Genomic DNA, 20,410 nt, shown 5'->3' with positions numbered 1-20,410 from the left:
GAAGGCTACAATTTATGAGTACAATGGCCCCCTTCGAGCATTGTAAGCAACATATCTAAGGCAGATGTCAAATGTCCCAATTGTTCCAGACCCGAGATTCTGAAAAGGGCTCCCAGTTTTCCAGATAATACCCCACATTTAGTTGCAGTGGGGCTTCCAACCCAATGTACAGGTTCCCACATCAGATTCTGGTCCCAATTCCCCAAAATACTTCCTTACACACATACTCTTAGGACAGTTTTAGGCTCCTAGGTTTTGACTGGTTTGAGAGAGCTGGCCAAGACAATACCTGTCTATAAGTCAGGGGTACCTAACTCAAATTTAATTGAATGCCAGTGAAGGGCTGCCACTAGAGATCCATCCTGTCCTCACCAGGCTAGCAAATGCGAAACTGGACTGCACATGCAGGCATGTGCATACGTTCATGAATTAGCACACAGCAAGGCCAAAGACCTTCTGTTTGGCTTTTCAAATATTTTTTCATTCAATAGTGAAAGAAATATCCAGTGGACTGCATGTCATACATCTCTGGAGTATGCAAACTTGACCTAACTACTGCATGCTCGTAAAAGGGCCACCCCTAACACCAATAACAGTTGTGGCAAGTAGCTGTATGAGGTGAACTGACCAAAGCTCTTAACAGCCTGGGCAGGGGATTTCTGTTTCTTTTCAGAACAGAGGATTGGCAGGAAGGAAGCAAGCCCTGGCTCCCCTTTTGGTGTTACAGAGATAGGTATATGGCACTTGGCCTTAACCTCCTGTTAGTCAGTGCCAACATGTCCTTGGTGTGGGGAGACTTGACGCCAAATACCCAACAACAGTACTTCTTAATGAGTAAGGGGCCCTGTCCATCCAACCCCCTTCACTTATTTAAAATGATGATGGTCAAGTTGACAAGCAGTAAAGCTTATTGGGGAGGAAAGGGTGCTACATGTGGTATAACAAGAAGCTTGCAATGAACCAACAGCAGGGGTTCGTCTACCTAGGGAGAAAGCAGAGACAGATTTATCATATGGCAAAGATCTACGAAATTCCACCTCTGGGCTCTCCCTCCTAGTGCAGGACTTCCCTTCTTTTTATTATTTCATATTAACTTTAAACTGAACATGGTACTGCTGAAAGCTGTGTCCCTGGCACTAAGAACAGATGCCCCAGATGTATCCATAGCTCTGACAGTAATACTAGACAGTCACCCCCGACAGTACACAGCCACTGTGTTTCCATCCTAACTTTCAGGATTGTCTTCTATCAGCTAGAGCAGCAGCTGGCAACCTATTGACATGGTGGGCTGGGGCTTAGTACCTGCACCCCTGCTTCTGATCACAAATCTCAGCCTCCCAGAGATCCCTTACCACCAATCCCAGGCCCCTCTGCAGCAACAGTAAGAGCAGGCACAAGAGAACAGCAGAGGGCTGCAGTGGGGACAGGCAGCACAATGCATCTGCATGATCCCCCATACCGCCCCAAGTCAAGTTGCATCCAACTTCTGTGCCACACATTGCCAACCCCTGGGCTAGAGGGCAGTTAGATCTCCATGATCCTGTCCCAGCATTCCCACTATGATCTGTGCACTCATCCAACAGAAACTGAGCTGAGACCATCAAATTATTGCCCAGAGGCCACCAAAGAGCCATCAGGAGATAATGGCTCACACCTGGATGTGAAGTGGCTGCCTAAGAATGAAGGGCTTTGTTCCTCATCAGCTATATCACATGCCACATCATCCCTCTGGTTTTAAGTATTATTATGCAAGCCACCTAGTGAATTACCAGGCAGGAAAATAACATCGGAACAGTTCTATGCCAGAAAGCAGCTGTACCGTGAAATGAAGGGAGCGGTCTGTGGATTTAGGTGAGTGCAGAGCAATTGCAAGAGGGTAACAATCATTATTCACTCTTTTAATAGTGTGAATACGAGACTGCTCTTGGGAAGGCTCACACCCTGCAGAGAGGTGACTCACCGAAGATGCATTTTGCAGGCAGTTGGATGATATCACCAAGAAATTGTTTTGGGATTATTTTCCATAGCAGAAGCCCACGCAAAGATGCTCCCACCCTGGAATGCTCAATCTTTCAGCACTGCAAGCATTGTTCCCTTTTGAAATGAGCAAATCCAGTTGGATCTAAGACAAATCTACCCCCAGATCTCCCTCTGAACTCAAAAGAACCTATAACCTTGTAGAGGTTCAAAAAGGTTTGTTTAATTTACAGGTTGAGTACATTGTATTTTTCCTGCAACTCTGACCTTTCTGGCTCCACCCAGACCAAGAGACTAATGTACTTTTGTACTGTTACTTTTCAAGGTAAAAATGAACTTTAAGCCTAGAAGTGAACCCCAACTGTGGTCCTCATGTGTGATCTGAGTTCACACCAAATCCAAAGAATTTCAGATTCAGTGCCCCTGGGAAGCAAACTGGTGAAGTGTCTGTCTCAAGTCCCCATATGTGCCCAAACCTCAGGGCTGAGATCCATCTAAGGAGCTTTGGCTCTTCAGCACAAGCTACAGAAGTTCATGGTTTTAGCTCTAAAGGCCTCTCAGCTGCAGTAAATCTAGCAGAGGCACTAAAAAGTATCTGAGTGCCTCCCAATCACCAGCACATCTGTCCTCACAGCAACCTCTGTGTTAGGGCAGTGTTGTTATCCTATCATCCAGAGATAGGGACAAAGAGGCTAACTGGACTTACCCAGGGTCCCACATGTAGTCTGTGGCAGAGCTAACCCAAGTTTCAGGTTAGCACTCTAGCCGTCCTACCTTTCTAAGGCAGCATAGTTCCAACCTGACCCATTGCTGTTGTCTCCCTTCTTGTAGTCATCATAAAAAGAAATCTCTAGGAGGCAGCAGGAGTAGTGGCTCAGCGCACACAGGCCATGGCACACCATGGTTAAGGGGGGCCTGGACTATGTCTAGATGAAAAGGGCATGGAGTCTGCCTACGCCTTACTTGAGCTGTACTTGATACATTCAATCTCTTGTCAGGTACAGTGCTACTGTTTCCATGCTATTATCAGTATGGTCTGAGGAAGAGAAATGACACAAATTCAGCCTTACCACAATAGACTGAGTGTTATTCTGCAGTTTGATAATTGCATTCTCGGCAGACTTTATTTTCCTGTCATATTCCATTTGGGTCCGAAGAAGTTCTCTCTGCGAATGGATCAAACAGACATTAATGATGCACTTGCTCTGAGATCAGGGATGGTGGCAGAAAAGAGAGGCGTTCTGAACCCCTACAATTACTTTTTGAATACCCAAAGCTTATTGGAAATCTATACCACCCTCCACAGAAAACAGCAGGCCTCAGATGCAAAATATTCTGGGCATTTTTATTTGCATCAAAAACAGCAAGTAAAACATACTTTGTCACACGTGACTGCAGAAAATAACCCCTTGAGAATGTCAGTCATCCAAAGAGCATTAGGGAGAGGGAAGGGAAATTTCAGAACAATTTTCTAACCTGTATGCCCCACCAGTGAGTAAAGGACGTACAAGAGCCCACAGTGCAAGAGCCTGTGTCTTTCATACAAAAGCTAGAAACAGAGGTAGTGGTTAACCAGAATAAGATCAGCCCCCTTTCCCACCAACCTAAACCAGACTCTTCTTCCAGACAGCCATTTCTACAACCAAATCCAAAGGTTTCAAAGTTCTGCAGCTTTCAGTAAAGTTTCCCTGTCTTTTTTGGTCTGATTCTGAATTGGTCTCATTGAATTTTACACCAATTTAACTCCAACTTAATCAATAGAGTTATGTGTAGATAAATTAAAGCAGGCTCCACATATAGAATAGAGCAAGGACACAAATCATCTCATAAGCAAGACTGTTCTCCTAGATGTTCAGAGAAGGAACCAGACTGCCAGATTTTTGGATGCTTTTGTGAGCCAGAACTAAACCCCAAACCTGATGTTCAACCCAGAGTAAAAGAACAGAACAAGACTATGATTTTTAACGTGTATTTCAGGTTTTCATTTTGATTTGGGATGAAAATAAATTTCTGAATATCAGCATTTTACTGCAGGTCAGAAGTTGTGATTTCTCCTCAGCTCTACTAGCTCATTTCAATAACAGAGTGAACTGCCACTTGGCCTCCTGTGGGGTACACTGCAAAATGAAGCATCACTTAAACTAACTTAACCTGGAAGCCCCCTGATTTCCTAGTGAAATTAAACACCTCAGCCCAACAATCGTTCACATAAACAAGCACACATGGTCTCTAGGGGTCAGATTCTTTGGTCCAGCCAAGCTACACACAATATAAATCTAGGAACTGAGAATTCACTCATCAGCCAGGTATCCTGCAGGCAGCCTTATTCTTATCCCTACCCACACCTATTTCTGCCTGGCTGTACCATGGCAAGGAAGTTTGGCAACCAGGGCAAAGCCCACAGCAGCAGCCCACCCCCTCTCCCTGTGCACAGATCTGGGGGCACATGCCCCACCATGCTTGCTCAGGAGTGCACACACAGAAGTGGGAGCTGCCCACCCCCCCCATCCCTGTGCCCCCCAAAATGAGCCTCTCACTGCATCCTGCCCTGGCTGGGCAGCACCTGTTGGTGCCCCTTTGCTTCGGCACCCAGGGCAGTCACCCCACTTGCCCCCTCCCCACCTCATTTGCTATGGCAGTGCTGCCTGGCTGTATCTCCTATGCTAGCAGGCGGCAGGAGCTGTATGTGAATCAGTGCATTTGCTCCACGTGCTGGAGGAAACGTTATGGGCCCAGTAAGTCTGATTCGTATAGGGAGACTAGTGAAAACCAGACTTATGAGACTCAAGGCTCAGCCCCATTAAATTAACTGTAGGCTAAACACAACAGTCAAGTAGATAATTCCCCAAGTGGCTTATAGCACAAGTATATTATAGCATCCTGCGGGAGACAGAGGCTGGTTCTTCCTCTGCAGCTTATGCCATCTGCCTGTTTCCAGAGACCAGATGCTCAAGTTAGACCATTGGTACCTGTATCATGGAAATTCCTATGACCCTATGGTCCTATGACCAATTAAAACATGCTTTGCTTATCTCAGCCAACAGGGTGCCCAATTCTGTACAAGTAAAAGCCAGAAGGAAGGACCCATATGCAGTCAGATTCTAAGACAGCATGAACTGCTGCATGTAGGGGAAAAAAGAGAAGAGAAATATCCCAGCTAGCTGTCTCCAATTAACCATCAGTTCTGCCTGAAGTCAAAGGTACCTGGGGACCATCTCAGCTAGACCCAACCTGTTCTCAGGAAGGAGACAGCAGATAGAGGCAACACTGAAAAAGACTGGGAGGCTGAAAGAGTCTCAAGAGGAAAAAGGAGCTGAAAAGTTTGTACCAGGTCAGTGTCTGAAGAGAAGTAATGCTTCAAGCAAAGAAAATACTGTGGCGGGGAGAGCTGTTTAGGAAACAACTAAAGGCAACAGGAGTGAGACGATGATAGCAGACAATAATCACATACACCATCTGTGAAAAACCATATAACTTTGAGACCCACACTCCCCCATACACCAAGGCAGTAACTTGGTGACAGTTCCTCCTGATTGGCACATTATTGATCTTTCCAGGGATGCCTAAACAGACCTCGGGAATGCTAGTGGATGTTACAAGCCTTAATTCTCTGGTTCTTTTGTTTCCTGCTAAGCTGCTGTGCACTAATCATGAAAATCTGACCCCTTCACTCAGGTGCCTAAACAGAGAAGTGGTTCTCCATCTTCTTTAGCCTTCAGGCACCCCTTGTTAGTCTCAAGGCACCTCTTGGAAAATGCCAGTTCTTAGTTTTCACATTTTTGACTATGGAAAAATAATAAAGCATCTTTTCTGTTGAAAAAGACTCATGCCACAACAGGTCAGAACGTTTTTAGCACTATTTGAAATCTCTGGGTTCATCTTGTGAATCATGTTTGCACGCCTCACAGTGCTAACATTGTGTGGCACCCCACAGCACCCTTGAAGATCTCAAGGCACCCCAGAGGCTAGAGGTAGCCATTCAAAAAGCCAGAGCCTGTACTGAGTCAATCTTTGCAGGTTAGTCTAACCTGCCTAGGTTGAACTGATTAGCAACTGCACAGACATTCCCTCTGGACTGAGAAAATGCAGGCCATGCCTGTGGCAGGGGGAGTGGGGTGCTAGAGCACCTCTCAGCAACAGGGAAGCTGTGCTGGGGGGGTGGTCAGCCTGGGCATTAGCCTTGACTGAACTGGCCAGAGAGAGAGATTTAATTCGCCCCCTCCCTGTCTCACCAACAGAGACCCAAGCTGGGTCTCCAGGGTGCTCCCCCCTTGCTGTTGCAGCAGCAGGGCTGGGCACAGCCAGACACCAGGCGGCATGTCCCCTGAGGCAGAGGAGGCAGCATGAGTGACTGGTGCCGTGACACCTTAGTCGGGGGGGGGGCACATGCCCCCCAGTGACCAGTCAGTGACTGAGGGGGAGTCCCCCCACAGCCGATCGCAGCTGATCACACCAGTTACTCCCGGAAGTGGCTGTGGCGCTTCAACCAGCGTTCCTACTCCCCAGTCAGCACTTGCAGCAGGGGTACCAGCACTCCCATCTGCCCATTGCCTAAGCAGGGAGCACGGGCTGTCAGGGGGCACACCAGCACTCTCAGGGAGTGCATATGCACCCCCATGTACCATGTTGCCACTAGGGGGCAGGAAGGGGATTTATTCCCCGCTCTGCTCCCTCTGTCCCCAGGGGACCGCAGCTGGGTCTGCTTGCCCTGACCACCGCCACTTGCTCCCTGCTTAAGGCATGACACAGAATAAGCCCCCTGCTGCCCCCTCTGCCAAACACCGGAGGGAGAGGAATAACCTCCCTCCCTGCCCCCTGCCTAAGCAGCCCTGCCCACTGGCATCCGGCCGCGCCCCCACCCTGCCATTGCAGCAGCAAGGGGAAGGGCTCTTGATGAGGGCACCCCCTCCCCCCCCCTTCATGGTGTTGGGGAGCAGAGGCAGCAGTAATCCGGGGCAAGCATATTTCCAGGGTTGGTCATGCCCCCGCTGCTGGAACATCCAGCATGGGGAAGTGCAGGTCCATGCTGGTGGGACAGGGGAGGGAGGAAATAAACTTCTTCCCTGCTCCCTTCCCAGCCAGTGTCTGGCCCCCGCCCCTGCCTGTCTGCTCTGGCTGCAAAGAAGAGGGGCAGAGCCAGCCCTGCTCCACTGGAGCAGAGAGCACAGCCCAGAGAGCATGCCAGGATGCTGGGGGACTTTGGTTTAACTGAAACCAGGAAGGGGTCTGGGACAGACATTGCATAACCCAGTTTGAGCTCAATCAGTTAAATCTGATTCATTCAACCAGGTTTATCTCAAACCAGTTTTGGCTATTTTAAAACTACTTTATGCGCACTGAATGTCTGTTCTGTTACCAGTTTAAACCAGTTTCTGATTATTTAAACTGGTTTATGTGTAATATCTGCCCGTAATCAGAGTGCCACAGGAACCTGGATGAGAATCACTGAGGTGGAGGCTGAGTGATTCTGGAAATCAAGAGCCATGTGTCTGCATTAGTGCTGCCTGCTCAACAAATAGCACACAAGGTGACTCAGAATCTATCATCCCATTAAAATGAGCAGTAGTGATTATTCACCAGCAGCTCAAATATTGTGTCTTGCCTTGGGTATATGGTTTTCAGAGGTGGATCCAGAGGTGGTGCAATGGCATGGCTCCTGACTACAAGGTGGAAGCCTCTGAGAGCTTTTTTTAAAGCCCCCAAAGCACATAAAGGTTCCCCCTTCCTGTTCCCTTCCATGCTTAAAGGCACATCCCTTCCCTTCCTTTTCCTCCTTCCCCCACCTGCTGCTCCTGCTTTCTCCACAGTCCTCTCAAAGCTGCTCCTGCCAACTTCGGCTTGCTTCTGGGGGCTCAGCTGGAATAGCAACAGCATTGGCAACAATGGGTGGAGGTTCCCCTTCCCTACACCTGCTCCCAGGGAACCAGGCAGGGTGGGGTCACCCACCCCATGCCCATCACTACCTCTGCTGCTGTCACTGTTCCCAGTTGACCCCAGTCCACATGCATCCAGGCTGCAGTGGGCAGGAGCAGCTTTGAAGCTTGCCCACCCCTGGGACCACAGGGGAAGCAGCAGCAGCAGGTGGGGAAGGGGGGTGGAAGGGAAGGGGATGTGCTTTTGAGTACAGAGGGGAAGGTCCCCCACCTAGAGGCTCCCATGGCATGGGTCTGCCCACACTAGGGGCAGAGGAGGCTGGGAGCAGGGGCTGCAACCACCCCTGCAGCACAGGTAGCTACTCTCACACCCCTTTCTCAAATCCTGGATCAACCCCTACTGGTATTTTCCTGGTGCCTTCATTTCTGCTGGCCCCACTATGTAAAGCATGAAAAAGCACAGCATAGCTGTCTGCATACGTGTTGAAACCAGCCCAAACATTCCTAGCTGGAAAGGTATTGAGTGTACTTTCAGATATACTTATTTGAGAGGTTTTGGGTAAAGTGAGTGGGAGGAATACTGTTGTATTCTCCAGAGTGCAAAATAAGCAAAAATTAAATTCAGAGTATCTGTAAACTTCCTGAACCTGATGGTGGAAAACGTTGCTGGCAGGAAGAAGGGGCTTGGAATCTGGGATTGCTTTCATGAACTCTCCAGGTCCTTGGAAGTCAGAACCAGAGAAGAAATTACATCATAGATGAGGTGAGGACAACTGGGAGATCTCTCTCTACCCATTACCCAAGCTGTGAGTCACTGCAACTCATTTTCAGTTTCAGTAGCAGCTCCAGTCAGCAGAAATTAGAACAGGTGTGTACAGGGAGGAAAAGGTGAAGGGGCAATGAGAGGAAAAGGCAAATGGAATAACTACAAGAACTGTCAAGTCAATGATGAAATGGTGAAAAGATAAATAACAATGGGGTGTGCTCAAGGAGAAAAGACCAGAGTGGAGGGAGATGTTGAGTAGTGTCCCTTGATGGCTGGTTTGGGACTGATCTTCTAATATCATGTTTAAAGGCCTGAAGGAGAAGTAGGCTCACAAAATTGGCTGATAATGCAAAGTTTGGAGATGTTGTCAGCACAGAAGAGAATCAAAATATCAAATAGGAAGGACTGTATGACCTTGAGTACTGCAGTAATAGAAAATAGATTAATTTTAATAGTATAAAGAGCCATCAGAGTCTAATAAAAGAATGTTCAGTAGAAGCTGCAAGCTTGTCAGTTGGGAATAATGGAAAGATCTGGGTGTGTTCACTGACTATGAGCCTTCAATTTGATATGCATGAAGCAATGTTTTTCCAATAGAGAATGGAAATTATTTGTGCTATTTTCCAAGAAGCTGGTAAAACTTTGTCTCAAATACTGCATATAATTCTGATCACCCATAGTCACAAAAGATGAATTCAGACTGGAACAAGGGCAAAGAAAAGCTGCTAGGCTGATCATAAAATGGAGAACCTGTCTTATGAATGGAGCCAAAAGAGCTTGGCTTATTAAATCAGCAAAAGTAGGCTGAGAGGGGATGCAACTGAATAATATAAATAAATATGTAGTTTCAGGGTGGCAGGAGCACTAGGAAGGCAAAGGAACTATGTAAGCTACAAGAAAATGTGGCACAAGAATGCATATGAATTAAGGAAAATAGGTGGTTTCTGAACATGAGAACAGCAAGTCTGCAACTGTCTTCCAGAAGGAGTAATGGAGACAAAGAACTTGTGTGTCTGTAAGATAGAGATAGATACATTCATTAGCAGGATTAAGAGAAGGCAGACAGGTCAGGTCCTGCAGCTAGATCAGAAGAAAATGTGGGCAGCACAATGCTGAGTCTTGCAACACCTAACTCAGGCAACAGTTCCCCAGGGTGAAACCCAGTTAGGCAACTAGGCTGCATATGCAGTACATGAGAAGGGCAAGGCACCTCACAGTGGGATGCGCGGCAGCCAGCAAATGACATGGGGTGGGAAGGAGAGGGGGGAGCTGCTAGGGAGTCACTGGGAGTGGGGAGGGAGGAGGAGTTGCTGGAGTGCCGGAGATCCAGTCATCCATGGGACCAACCCTGCAGCTCCTAGCCATGCCCATGCTCCTCAGTAGGACTGTACAAAACTTTAGTCCCTGGTTCAATTCAGCAGAGATTTAGCCCAGTTTGGTAGCAAAATCTCTGAATCTGAAATGAATCAAAGGACTCTTTATTCTCTTAATCAAATAGGAACCCTCCGAATCAGTGCAGAGAGATTCGGAAAGATTCAGCGATTCGGACATAGACACAGCTTTAACTGTTTTTTCTACATACCTCTAGGTAGCAGGGGCTCATGAGTGCTGTGATGCTGGGGTGGATGGAGTGTCCCACAGGAGCAGGGCGGGGAGGGGTCCCCAGTGCGCTCAGCAGCAGACTCAGAAGTGGACCAGAAGCACTTCCAGTCCGCTTCTGGGTCCACCGAGGACCAAGCTGGGGGGCCCCTCGGCTCGCCAACTGGTGCCTCCTGGGCCTGAAGGGGCACCCAGGGTCCCCCTGCTGCTGATCGCCAAGCTGGGGGGATGTGGGGGGAACCCCCCAACATGCTCCTAGCAGACCCGGAAGTGGACTGGAAATACTTCCAGTCCACTTACAGGTTTGCCGCCAAGCACATGGAGGGCCCCCTGTGCTCCCGTGGGATGCTACATGCGCCCCAGCACTGCAGCGATCATGAGTCATGCTGATACCTTGAGGTATATAGAGAAAACGTTTAAAGCTGTGTCTATGACCAAACTGCTGATTCTCCGAATCAGCATCGAATCTTCAGATTCGGATTTGGCCAAATCACATCAGGGACAGTGATCTGAATTGATGAATCATATCACTGTCCCTGATTCGGGCCGAATCCGAATCTACATCAGATAGGGCCTGCTTCACACACCCCTACTTATCAGCACTCTACCAGCAAGTCAGAGCTGAGCACATAAACAAGAGTATTAACCCTTAACATGTGCCTGTCCACAGCACATGCTAACTTTAAGACTGCCTAACGTTGCTTAGTTACCACATGTGAATTGTAACTTGTATCAACACCCTTAGGCACTGAAGTCTGATTCTGTTCCACTGTCAGATGCCTAAGTCCACTTTGTTAAGTAGGTGGATAGAACCGGGCTCCAGATCCCAGGCCCTGCTAACAGGACTGTTTGTGTGTGTTTCATGGAAAACCCTCAGGCTGCCCTCAGAAGATTTAGGTGGAGGGACACTTGAGTTTCTGCATCCCAGTCAGACCTGGGTGTGAGATGAGTACCAAGTTGCTTGGCTGTTTCAAGACTAAGGCATTCTGAGCTTCCACAAAAGCACTGTTAGAGCCCCAAAGGTACAAAGGGAGGCACTTATGGAGTTTCAGCACAGTTAATCTTAGCCAGCAGCTGAGCCAGGGGCTTTCAGTATTGCAGTTTTAGTCCTAAGCATCTGTTGTTTTAGACCTAAGCATCTACACCTTAAAGACTTCGGGGCTCAAGCACTAAGGTGAACTGGTCTATTAGGTTTTCACATATTATAATACCAAAGAAGAGTTATTTGGGGAGCACACCTAGAATTTTCCTTCTAAAGCTTACACCAGTCTGACACACCACTGACTCATACTAAGGCAGAAAACATATCGTACCTTTTCGGCTTCTAAGTGAGGACATTTACATGAGGAGAGACTGAGGGACCTGCACCTCTTCAGCCTCCGCAAGAGAAGGCTGAGAGGTGATCTTCTGGCCGCCTACAAATTCATTAGGGGGACGCAACAAGGGATCAGAGATGCTCTGTTCACCAGGGCGCCTCTTGGGGTAACAAGAAACAATGGTCACAAACAGACAGAGAGCAGATTTAGGCTGAATATCAGAAAAAACTTCCTCACAGTAAGGGTGGCCAGAATTTGGAATGGGCCTCCAAGGGAGGTGGTGCTCTCCCTTACCTCGGGGATCTTTAAGAGAAGGCCAGATAGGCATCTGGCTGGGGTCATCTGACCCCAGCACTCTTTCCTGCCTAGGCAAGGGGTCAGACTCGATGATCTGTTGAGGTCCCTTCCGACCCTAGCATCTACGAATCTATGAATCTATGTACATTAAAGTGCCATAATTATGATGTATTAAGTTTAGTACCTGTAATAATAGGCACTAACTTAATGCACCATAATAAGTACTACTTCCCAGTAGCTCCAGCAAATGTTTCTGATGGCTTTTGCCATGACACACTAATGAGCAATAGAATTAGTCTACTGCACTTCTAGCATCTCACGTAGACGCACCCAGTAACACCTTAAAGGAATATAAAGAAAAGGTAAATAGGGCAAAAGGTGAAAATTGCATTTCACTCCATGTACAAAGAAAAAGAAACACTGTGGGAATGCAAATACCAAAACTTCACATGGGCTCCCATCCTGGTCTGTCACGACTGGCCTCCCTGATTAAGGGATACCCATAGTTACTTTTGTAGGCCCAGGCCCTCATTTCTCTGGGCATAACAAACAGGCCTTTCCTGTAACTATTTGTATGGGTATATAGTTAGAAAGCTCTTTCAAGGTCAGACCATGAAGCCTTTACCCACTCCCAAATACAGCTGTGCAAATAATGACAAATGTCAATCTGGAAGCCAAATGCATGCATGTGCACATACAATCAGAATAATTTATTTCAGCATGTTGGAAATGTATTGTCCCAAATTAATTTATTTTACTGTGGGATCAAGTATCGCTTTCCTCACCATTTAAAAATGTAAGTCGATTTTAGGAAAACGTGATTTTTAAACCAAAAATCAAGGTATTTCATTCTGAAAATGAAGAAACAAACATCTGAACCTTTTGTGGCGGGAAGTGGGGGGGTTTGGCTGATACAATTGGCCAAATGTATGAATAGTTTTTTGGCTAATCTGGTATTCAAAAGCAACCCTTGGCCAGGCCTCACCCTTACTAGTTCAGTAGCACTGATTCTCATCCCTTCACCTAGATTTGTACCCTTGGGCCCACATACAGCCAGAATGGCAGCAATTCACAACTATTTTGAAGAGGTGTGAAAGAGGACATGTGATTTAAGGAAGGGGAGCATCAGGCCGATCAACATCACTGGAATCACTCGTGCTTTGTACCATGCAAGAGGAGGATCTGGTCCATAAAAAGAGAGAACAGATCATCTGCCAAATTGAACCCAACAGCCCTTTCTTCCACCGTGGGGGATCAGACCAGGCCCACATTTCCCCTCTCTTATTCCAGTGACAATTGAAATAAACCCAGTGGAGCTCGATCAGCGTACAATGGCCATGGGGAGAAGGCAATCAGGCCTACAGCCCTACCCCATCATTCTGCCGTCCACATAGCAGTCTGTATCCTGGTTTAACACAGCAACTACAGGCAGTGACATACCTCTTTTTCCTTCCGGGCTGTCTCACAGGTGACCGCGCTGTGTCCGCTGTGCTCTCCGGCAAGGCATTCCTCACAGACACAGGCCAGATCCATCTGACAGAACCAGCCCAAGCGACCCTTGTGAGCCTCGCAGGTCTGCAAGTCTATTTCCTTCACGGGGTCCATCAGCTTGTGGCTCTGCAGCTTGCTGTTCTCCAGGTGGGGCCGGAGATGGTCCTCACAGTAATTCACCATGCAGGTCAGGCAAGACTTCACTGCCAGGACCTTCTCAGCCAGGCAGAAATCACACAGAACGTCTTCATGTCCACACACTCCATTCCCCTGCTCCAGCAAGCTGGATGGACCGGTTTCCTTCTCAGAGCCATTTACAGTTAGACTGCCTTGCAGCTCCAATGCTGGATTAGCACTTCCTTGGTTTTCAAAACCATTCGGTTCTTCGCCTTCCATTTTCTGACCTGAGAAGTTACTGCCCTTATAGGCCTGTTGCCCCTTTGCCATTGAGACGGGGCTGCCTAGTACTGATCCTGGGTGTACGTCAGAGTCAGCCATAGCAAATCTCCTCTAGAAAGCAAGCGGTGGCTGCTGCTGCACTCCAAGGTGTTTGCACTGTAACTGCAGGGCCCAGCAATGAAAAAGAGCCACACCTCACCTGAGCTCCTGGAACTGCCTCTGCACGTTAACCCTCTCCGTCCTCTTTTAGAAAGTGAAAGTGCACTTCCAGCCATGAAGCAAGCAGTCAGTTTTTCTGAGTGACTTAATGGTATGAGCTCTAGAAAACAGCTTCTCTTAAAAGTGCCAGTCTTGCTCATCCTCACCATGCTGTCCCAAACCTCCCTCCTCCCACTGACACTTATTCTTGTGGCTAGAGCCAGTCGGTAACTTTTCACCCTGTGGAAGCAGCTAACATTTTATTGGGATTTGGGATGAAAGCTGCTCATTTAAAATATTTTGTTTTCAGATTTTCTATAGAAAAGGAAGCTTCTGAGGAAAGCAGGAACTTTCTGCACAAAAAAAAATTGCTTTGTTATATATACACCTTTCCATCCACCCTGACTGTAAGGGTGGTGAAGCACTGGAACAAGCTCCTAGAGAAACTGTAAAAGCTCCATCCTTGGAAGTTTTCAGACACATTGCAGGGATGATTGAGTCAGGGATGATCCTGGCTTGAGCAGGAAACTTGACCAGATGACCTTGTCTAGATGACCTGTCCAGCCCTACTTTCCTATAATCCTATGATCAAGTTTTGATGGAAAGTTTTAAACTAGCCCTACTTGTAGCCTGGAAAATATTATTATGAATGTGAGTCAAAGACTAGAGTTCTCTTATTTAGCCTTTAGATAAAATACCAATTTAGTGGTGCAATTTTTCATAGAGGAGTAAGGCTGGAAGGGCCCTCAGGAGGCTATCAAGTCCAACTCCCTTCTCAAGGCAAGATCATCCCCATCTAAATCATCCTATACACGTGTTTGTCTAATGCCTCACCTGTTCTTAAAATTGTTGGAACAGCCCTCTCACACTGACCAGGAACAATGCCCAAGAACATCAAATACACCCTAATTTGCCACAGGTAAAGTATGGGGACAAGGGCGTACTGGCAGTGTGATTTCGGTACAGATTTTATTCAGACAGAACCATGATAGATCAAGGACAAAATAAAACCTGAAGGGAAAGGCCAGGTTTTGACCCATTAATCATATGTAATACTTAGGGCATTGAGGGCATGCAAAAAAATTGCCATGAGCCAAAGGATGGTGGAACTTTAATACATGACCACTGCCCCATGGAAACTACCTTTGTGCGCACACCCCACAATATGGTGAGTGCCCACAGCACTTGAGTCCTCTTTCAGGAAACTACCATGGTTTAGCTTCCACTCACCACAGGGTAAGACCATGCCGCTGGGCAGGTTCCACAGACAAATTGATGAGTGGTAAAGCCTCACACCATTTTATTCAGCAACACATTGTTTGTATGTTCATTGATAAAGGAGGGCAAGTTAGTGCTGTGAGTTGTCACTTACTACATTGGTAAGAGGGTGCAGATGAGTAACTTCTAGAGAGCAGCTGATGCATGACAAAGACCTGCTCCTGTCACACTGCAGTAGCATGCATTGTGTTCAAAGCACTTCGGCATTTTAGATGGGGTTTTCAAAGTAACCAACAAATTCTTTATACAGGTTTCCCCTGCTTTATGTGGATTCTGTAAGTGCAAATTCCCTCTTATGCAGTGACCCTTTCTATACCAAAAAGTTGTTATATGCAAGGTAAATTCACTGTTATGCAATTGGTGTGGTGGAAGCCCACAGTCAGCTGTTTTTGTGCTGCGTTGTGGGAGCGACACACACCAAAATATAGTCTCCTGCATGGATCTGTGCTTCTTGTTTATTGTCTGCGACACGTGTTTCTGTAGTTGCCATCCCCATTATGACAGTGCCTGTGTTTGTGTGTATGGACTGCTGTTGGTGAGACTATTTGTCTTGTAAAAGTGGTAGAAATGGGTCTGGGGGTCAGTACAGTTGAGGTCTTGGAACATACCCCTATTTATTATGTTGTAAAGTGGGTTCCCTTTATGTGAATTCAAGTTCTGCGCCATTTTCCAGGAATGCATGTACAGTACAAAGCAAGGGAAACCTGTACTACAGAAATAAATCCATACACATTTCAGACATTTTTCTGAGAGAAAAAATATATACAATATGCTCCCCCATTTTGGATTTCAGTACATCCTTTACTCATGGGACAGACATGACTGCTACAGTGTCATTTCTATTTTTAACATGTGGTCACCAAAAAAATTTGCTGCATTTGTGCAGTTTTTGTCCTGGATTCTTTTAAGGGCTGGTTTATACCATTGCAACAGCAAGTTTCAGTGGGGATAGGGCCAGACTGTAGGCCTGTGCAAGTAGGCTGCTATTCAATTTGGCTTCAGATCCAGCCAGTTTGTATGCCAGCAATCTGATCCGGAGCTCCGAATCGGTTTCCCGCTTCGATTCAGCCAAAGCAGCTCCGAAGCTTCAGAGCTGCTTCAGAGATCCAGCCATAGGGTATAATGGGGAATCAATGAAATATCTATAACTTTGTTGTTTTTGGTTTGATTTGAATGAAACATGCAGGGATGGTAGCCTCTCCTGGGAGCATGAAGCCTGCCAAGTTTCAAGACTATAGGTGCAGGAGCCTGGGAGGAACTGCACCCCAAATTCTTGAAACCAAAACTCATGTCACTTGTATGTCACGAAGCCTGCCAGCTGTCGAGGAAATCGGTGCAGGGGGGTTCTGGGGCCCTGCACCTCTAGCTGCTGACAGGCGAAACCGGTGACATGGGTACTTGTGCAACTATGTCTGTCTTGTGGGGGGGAAGGCGGGGGGGACTACTGCAGGCCTGGCTGCTAAGCTACTGTCACCAGTTATCAATCAATCATGATTCACTCAGGAACCAGCTCAATACACAGTAGCTAGCTAATGAAATGAGTTATTTAGCAAGGATTAACGCCTACAAAACCACAGACTAAGGAGAGGAAAGAATCAGTACAGACAATCAACTGCCCCAAGACAGACAGACAGGTGCACAAGCACCAGTGTCATGAGTTTTGCCTGTCAGCAGCTAGCGGTGCAGGGCCCCAGAACCCCCCTGCACTGATCCCCTTGACAGCTGGCAGGCTTTGTGGCCTCAGCAGGGGCTAGCAGGCCTGCAGCTTTCACCCTGCTGTGCCTTAACACACACAGTGTCATCTGTCACAAGTTTTGCCCGTCAGCAGCTTGAGGTGCAGTTCCCCCCAAACCCCTGCACTTATCTCCTTGAAATTTTGTGGGCTTTGTGGCCTCAGCAGGGACCACTACCCCTGAAGTTTTCATACATCCACTGTGATGTAACACATACAAGTGACATGAGTTTTGCTTTGAAGAATTTGGGGTGCAGTTCCTCCCCAGCTCCTAAATCTATCTTCTTGAAACTTGGCAGGCTTCATGCTCTCAGGATATGCTACCATCCCAGGAAGTTTCATCCAAATCAGACAAAAAACAACAAAGTTATAGATATTTAATTGATTCCCCATTATACCCTATGGCAAGATATCCAAAGCTGCTCCGAAGCTTTTCTGAAGCAGCTCGGAAGCTCCGGAAAGCCTAAAGAAGCCAGCGCTTCAGTCCAGACATACTGATTCAGCGTCCAAAGTGTCTGAATCTTCTCCGGATCTGAAGTGCAGTCCAGAGCCTCGCACAGCCCTACCAGACAGGTTCTGGCCACATCCTAGCTAGAGGCATAGTCTCAAATGGGAATATATGTGTGAAGCAGCTACAGATGCATCCATCTGCACCATTTTTGATCCCGCTATCTCTTGCAAGCCTGTAGGCAGTCCAGATGCACCCAAAGTAATGTCACTGGATTAATTCTGGGTTTGCAGCGTGTCTGTGCACTTAGGTGTTTCATCCCTCCTTTGCTGGGACCTGCCAGTGCCACAGCAGAGATGCACTATTACGCTTTTCAGAATGTCAGAGCTGCAAAAGTGAAACTGGTTCTTCCACAACCTCACAGATTTGGTAAAAGGGAATTTCCTTGCCACCCCTTTTGGTTATGGCAGACAAGAGGGTAACAGTGTAATGTGCATGTGATGTGTGTAACAGCAGGGGAGTCATTTTCAGAGCTGTGCTGACTGTAATGTGGACTACAACTCTCAGAAGCCCCCAGGCCTGGGGGCAGTGGGGGGGGAAAGGAAGGGGAAGCAGGAAGAGGCCCGAAGAGAAAGATGGAGCGGGGAGAAGGGAACACATGGTCACTGGGCCCCAGGGGTGCATGGCAGGACTTGAGATCTTACCGGCTGGGTCAGTCAGGGCTGCAGTCTGAAGAAGCTGGGCTCAGAGCTGGAAGCAAGCGCAGGCTTCTGTTTGAGCACTTTCCAAACTAAAGACTGGGTTGGGGACACCTCTGGAGGCAGGGGGCGACATGTAGAGGGTGCACGCGGGTGCACGTGCACCCCCAAGTGTGGCGGTGCACCCTCTACAAAAAGGCAATGCCGACAAAAAGGTGCCTATGGGCAGTCGCTGCTTGCCACCACCACCCGTCCCCCACTGCTGACACCACCAGTGGCGTCTGCGGGTGGTCAGTGATCCCTGCTGGCAGCTGCCAATGCTACCGACGGCATCTGCAGGTGACCCCTGGCCAGTGCTCGCCATCCCCCCCTCACCTGCTGCTGACTGCTGGTGGTGTGTGCAGGAGCTCCTGCTTACCGCTGCCACACTCCAGCCGCCACCACTGTGCTCCTACCGCTGCCATACCCCCACCCTCGCCACAGCCACCGGGGGGGCATACGCCATTCATGTCCAGAGGTGTGAGGGAAAATTAAGGTGCTACTTGTATGTTACCACAGCGTTGATGCCTATTTATCTTTTACCTGTTCCCTCGTCTTGCAGGGCACTAAGGTGCAGCTGCTCCTTTAAGGGCAAAAACTGCCTAGAGAGAGGGCGCTGGGTGCCAGGCAGAAGCCCCACAGGTGCAGGTTGCCGTGGCAGTAAGCTAATGAGGGAATTAGCTGGCACCTGAGCACAGTCAGCTGACCGGAAGAAGGCAGGGCCCTGGGCACATATAAGCCCCAGGGCTGGGACTAAGGGCAGTTAGGGCCCTGGCAGCTGCTGGGGGGAGTGGAGTGCATGTGGAAAAGCTCCATGGAGCTACCTGGGTGCCTGTTCTGCTGCTGGTGAGACTAATGAGCTTCAGGAACTCCTAAAGTATCTGGACCTAGGAGGCACACATGGTTGAGGGAGAAGCTCGCCTTCTTAAAGGAGCAGAGTGTGGCCTCCAATGTTATATTACAGGCCTCCAATGGTATGGCTGCTGTTATGTTACAGCCCAGGGGCTTGTATTTACATTGTTGTTTGCACTCCAGTGGACCAGGCTGAGGCTACTGGGGAGGAGAAGGCCTCACTGGGGGCACACTACAGTGTGGAGAGCCCGATGCCAGAGGGTGCAGTTACTGAAGCTAAGGGTCCAGTGACAACAAGAGGCTGAACTAAACTGAGACCTCGTAACAAGAGCTAATGTCTAAATACCAACTGCGAGGCATGGGGCATGGTAAAGGGGCAGATTTAGAGCCATACATCTAGCCCATAAGGCTTGGGGTGTCTCAAGAGGCACAGACTTTGAGTAAGTCCTGGCAAGGGATCCAAAGGCAGCAGGATCTAGTGAGGTTCAGCAGAACCGTGACCACACAAACTTGTGGGCAACCTCCCAATTTATTATTTCAACCAACAAGATGTGGCAGGAAAGACTCGAGAGTGCCCACAGAGCAAAGCTGGCACAGTTACAGGGCCCTAAAGACATCATGGCCATCTCTAAGGACCCCACCCTCTGACACTTCACTTTTGGTTGGTTGGTGACCCTAACCCACTTTCTATATAAAAATGGAACTCCCCACTGCGTTACTTCTTATGCCAATTTCTGGGGCTGCAGAGCTGGCACGAGAGTTACCTGTGGTGGCTTCAGGAGCATTCAGGACCCACAATTCAAAAAGGATGTGGAGAAGCTTCAGAGAGTCCAGTAAAGAGCCACGCGCATGATCAGAGGTCAGGAAAACAGACCTTACGATGACAAGCTGAGAGCTATGGGGATCTTTAGCCCGGAAAAGCGCAGGTTCAGGGGTGATCTGATGGCCACCTATAAGTTTATTGGGGTGACCACCAGTATCTGGGGGAACGTTTGTTCACCAGAGCCCCCAAGGTCTGGAATAGCCTGCCATCGGAGGTGGTTCAGGCACCTACATTGAACACCTTCAAGAGAAAATTGGATGCTTATGTTGCTGGGATCCTATGACCCCAGCTTACTCCCTGCCCTTCGGGCAGGGGGCTGGACTTGATGATCTTCTGAGGTCCCTTCCAGCCCTAATGTCTATGAAATCTATGAAATCTATATATATCATGTTTTTTCTTTCTGAGGCAAAACAAGACAAGGTTTTTTCCATCCTTAGCAACTGTAAGAAATATACCAAACTAATAAGATGAGAGTGAAATGCCCTCAAAAAAGGGAAAGCATTGCAGTTTGTAAATGGCTTTTGGCAAGGTTTTCATACCACTTTTTTAAAAGAAATGCTAAGGCAAAGTAATGTGACTATGGCTAAGCAGAGACGGTCAAAAAGCCCAAGGCTGAGTTGATTC

The 20,410-nt window shown here is 47.9% G+C and overlaps 1 protein-coding gene across 2 annotated transcripts in view; it reads right to left on the bottom strand.

Moving 5' to 3' along the window:
* TRIM16 (tripartite motif containing 16) overlaps nt 1–20,410 on the bottom strand; it is an 87,314-nt gene that overhangs the window by 7,568 nt on the left and 59,336 nt on the right. Inside the window, exons 1-2 of one of the 2 annotated variants that reach the window (XM_019542726.1) lie at nt 13,269–14,031; nt 3,048–3,143 (exon numbers count right to left, since the gene is read on the bottom strand). In XM_019542726.1, the coding sequence (XP_019398271.1) occupies nt 3,048–3,143; nt 13,269–13,817 (645 nt within the window). In that variant the 5' untranslated portion in view covers nt 13,818–14,031. Of the gene's footprint in view, nt 1–3,047; nt 3,144–13,268; nt 14,032–20,410 lie in introns of those variants that run through there. The other variant, XM_019542727.1, reaches the window with a different exon arrangement.

The sequence above is a fragment of the Crocodylus porosus genome, unplaced genomic scaffold (genome assembly GCF_001723895.1).
Source record: "Crocodylus porosus isolate Cpor-Errol unplaced genomic scaffold, CroPor_comp1, whole genome shotgun sequence".
In the NCBI taxonomy this organism is placed as follows: domain Eukaryota; kingdom Metazoa; phylum Chordata; order Crocodylia; family Crocodylidae; genus Crocodylus; species Crocodylus porosus.
The sequence above is the reverse complement of the archived record's forward strand: the minus strand, read 5'-3'. Positions and strand labels throughout refer to the sequence as shown.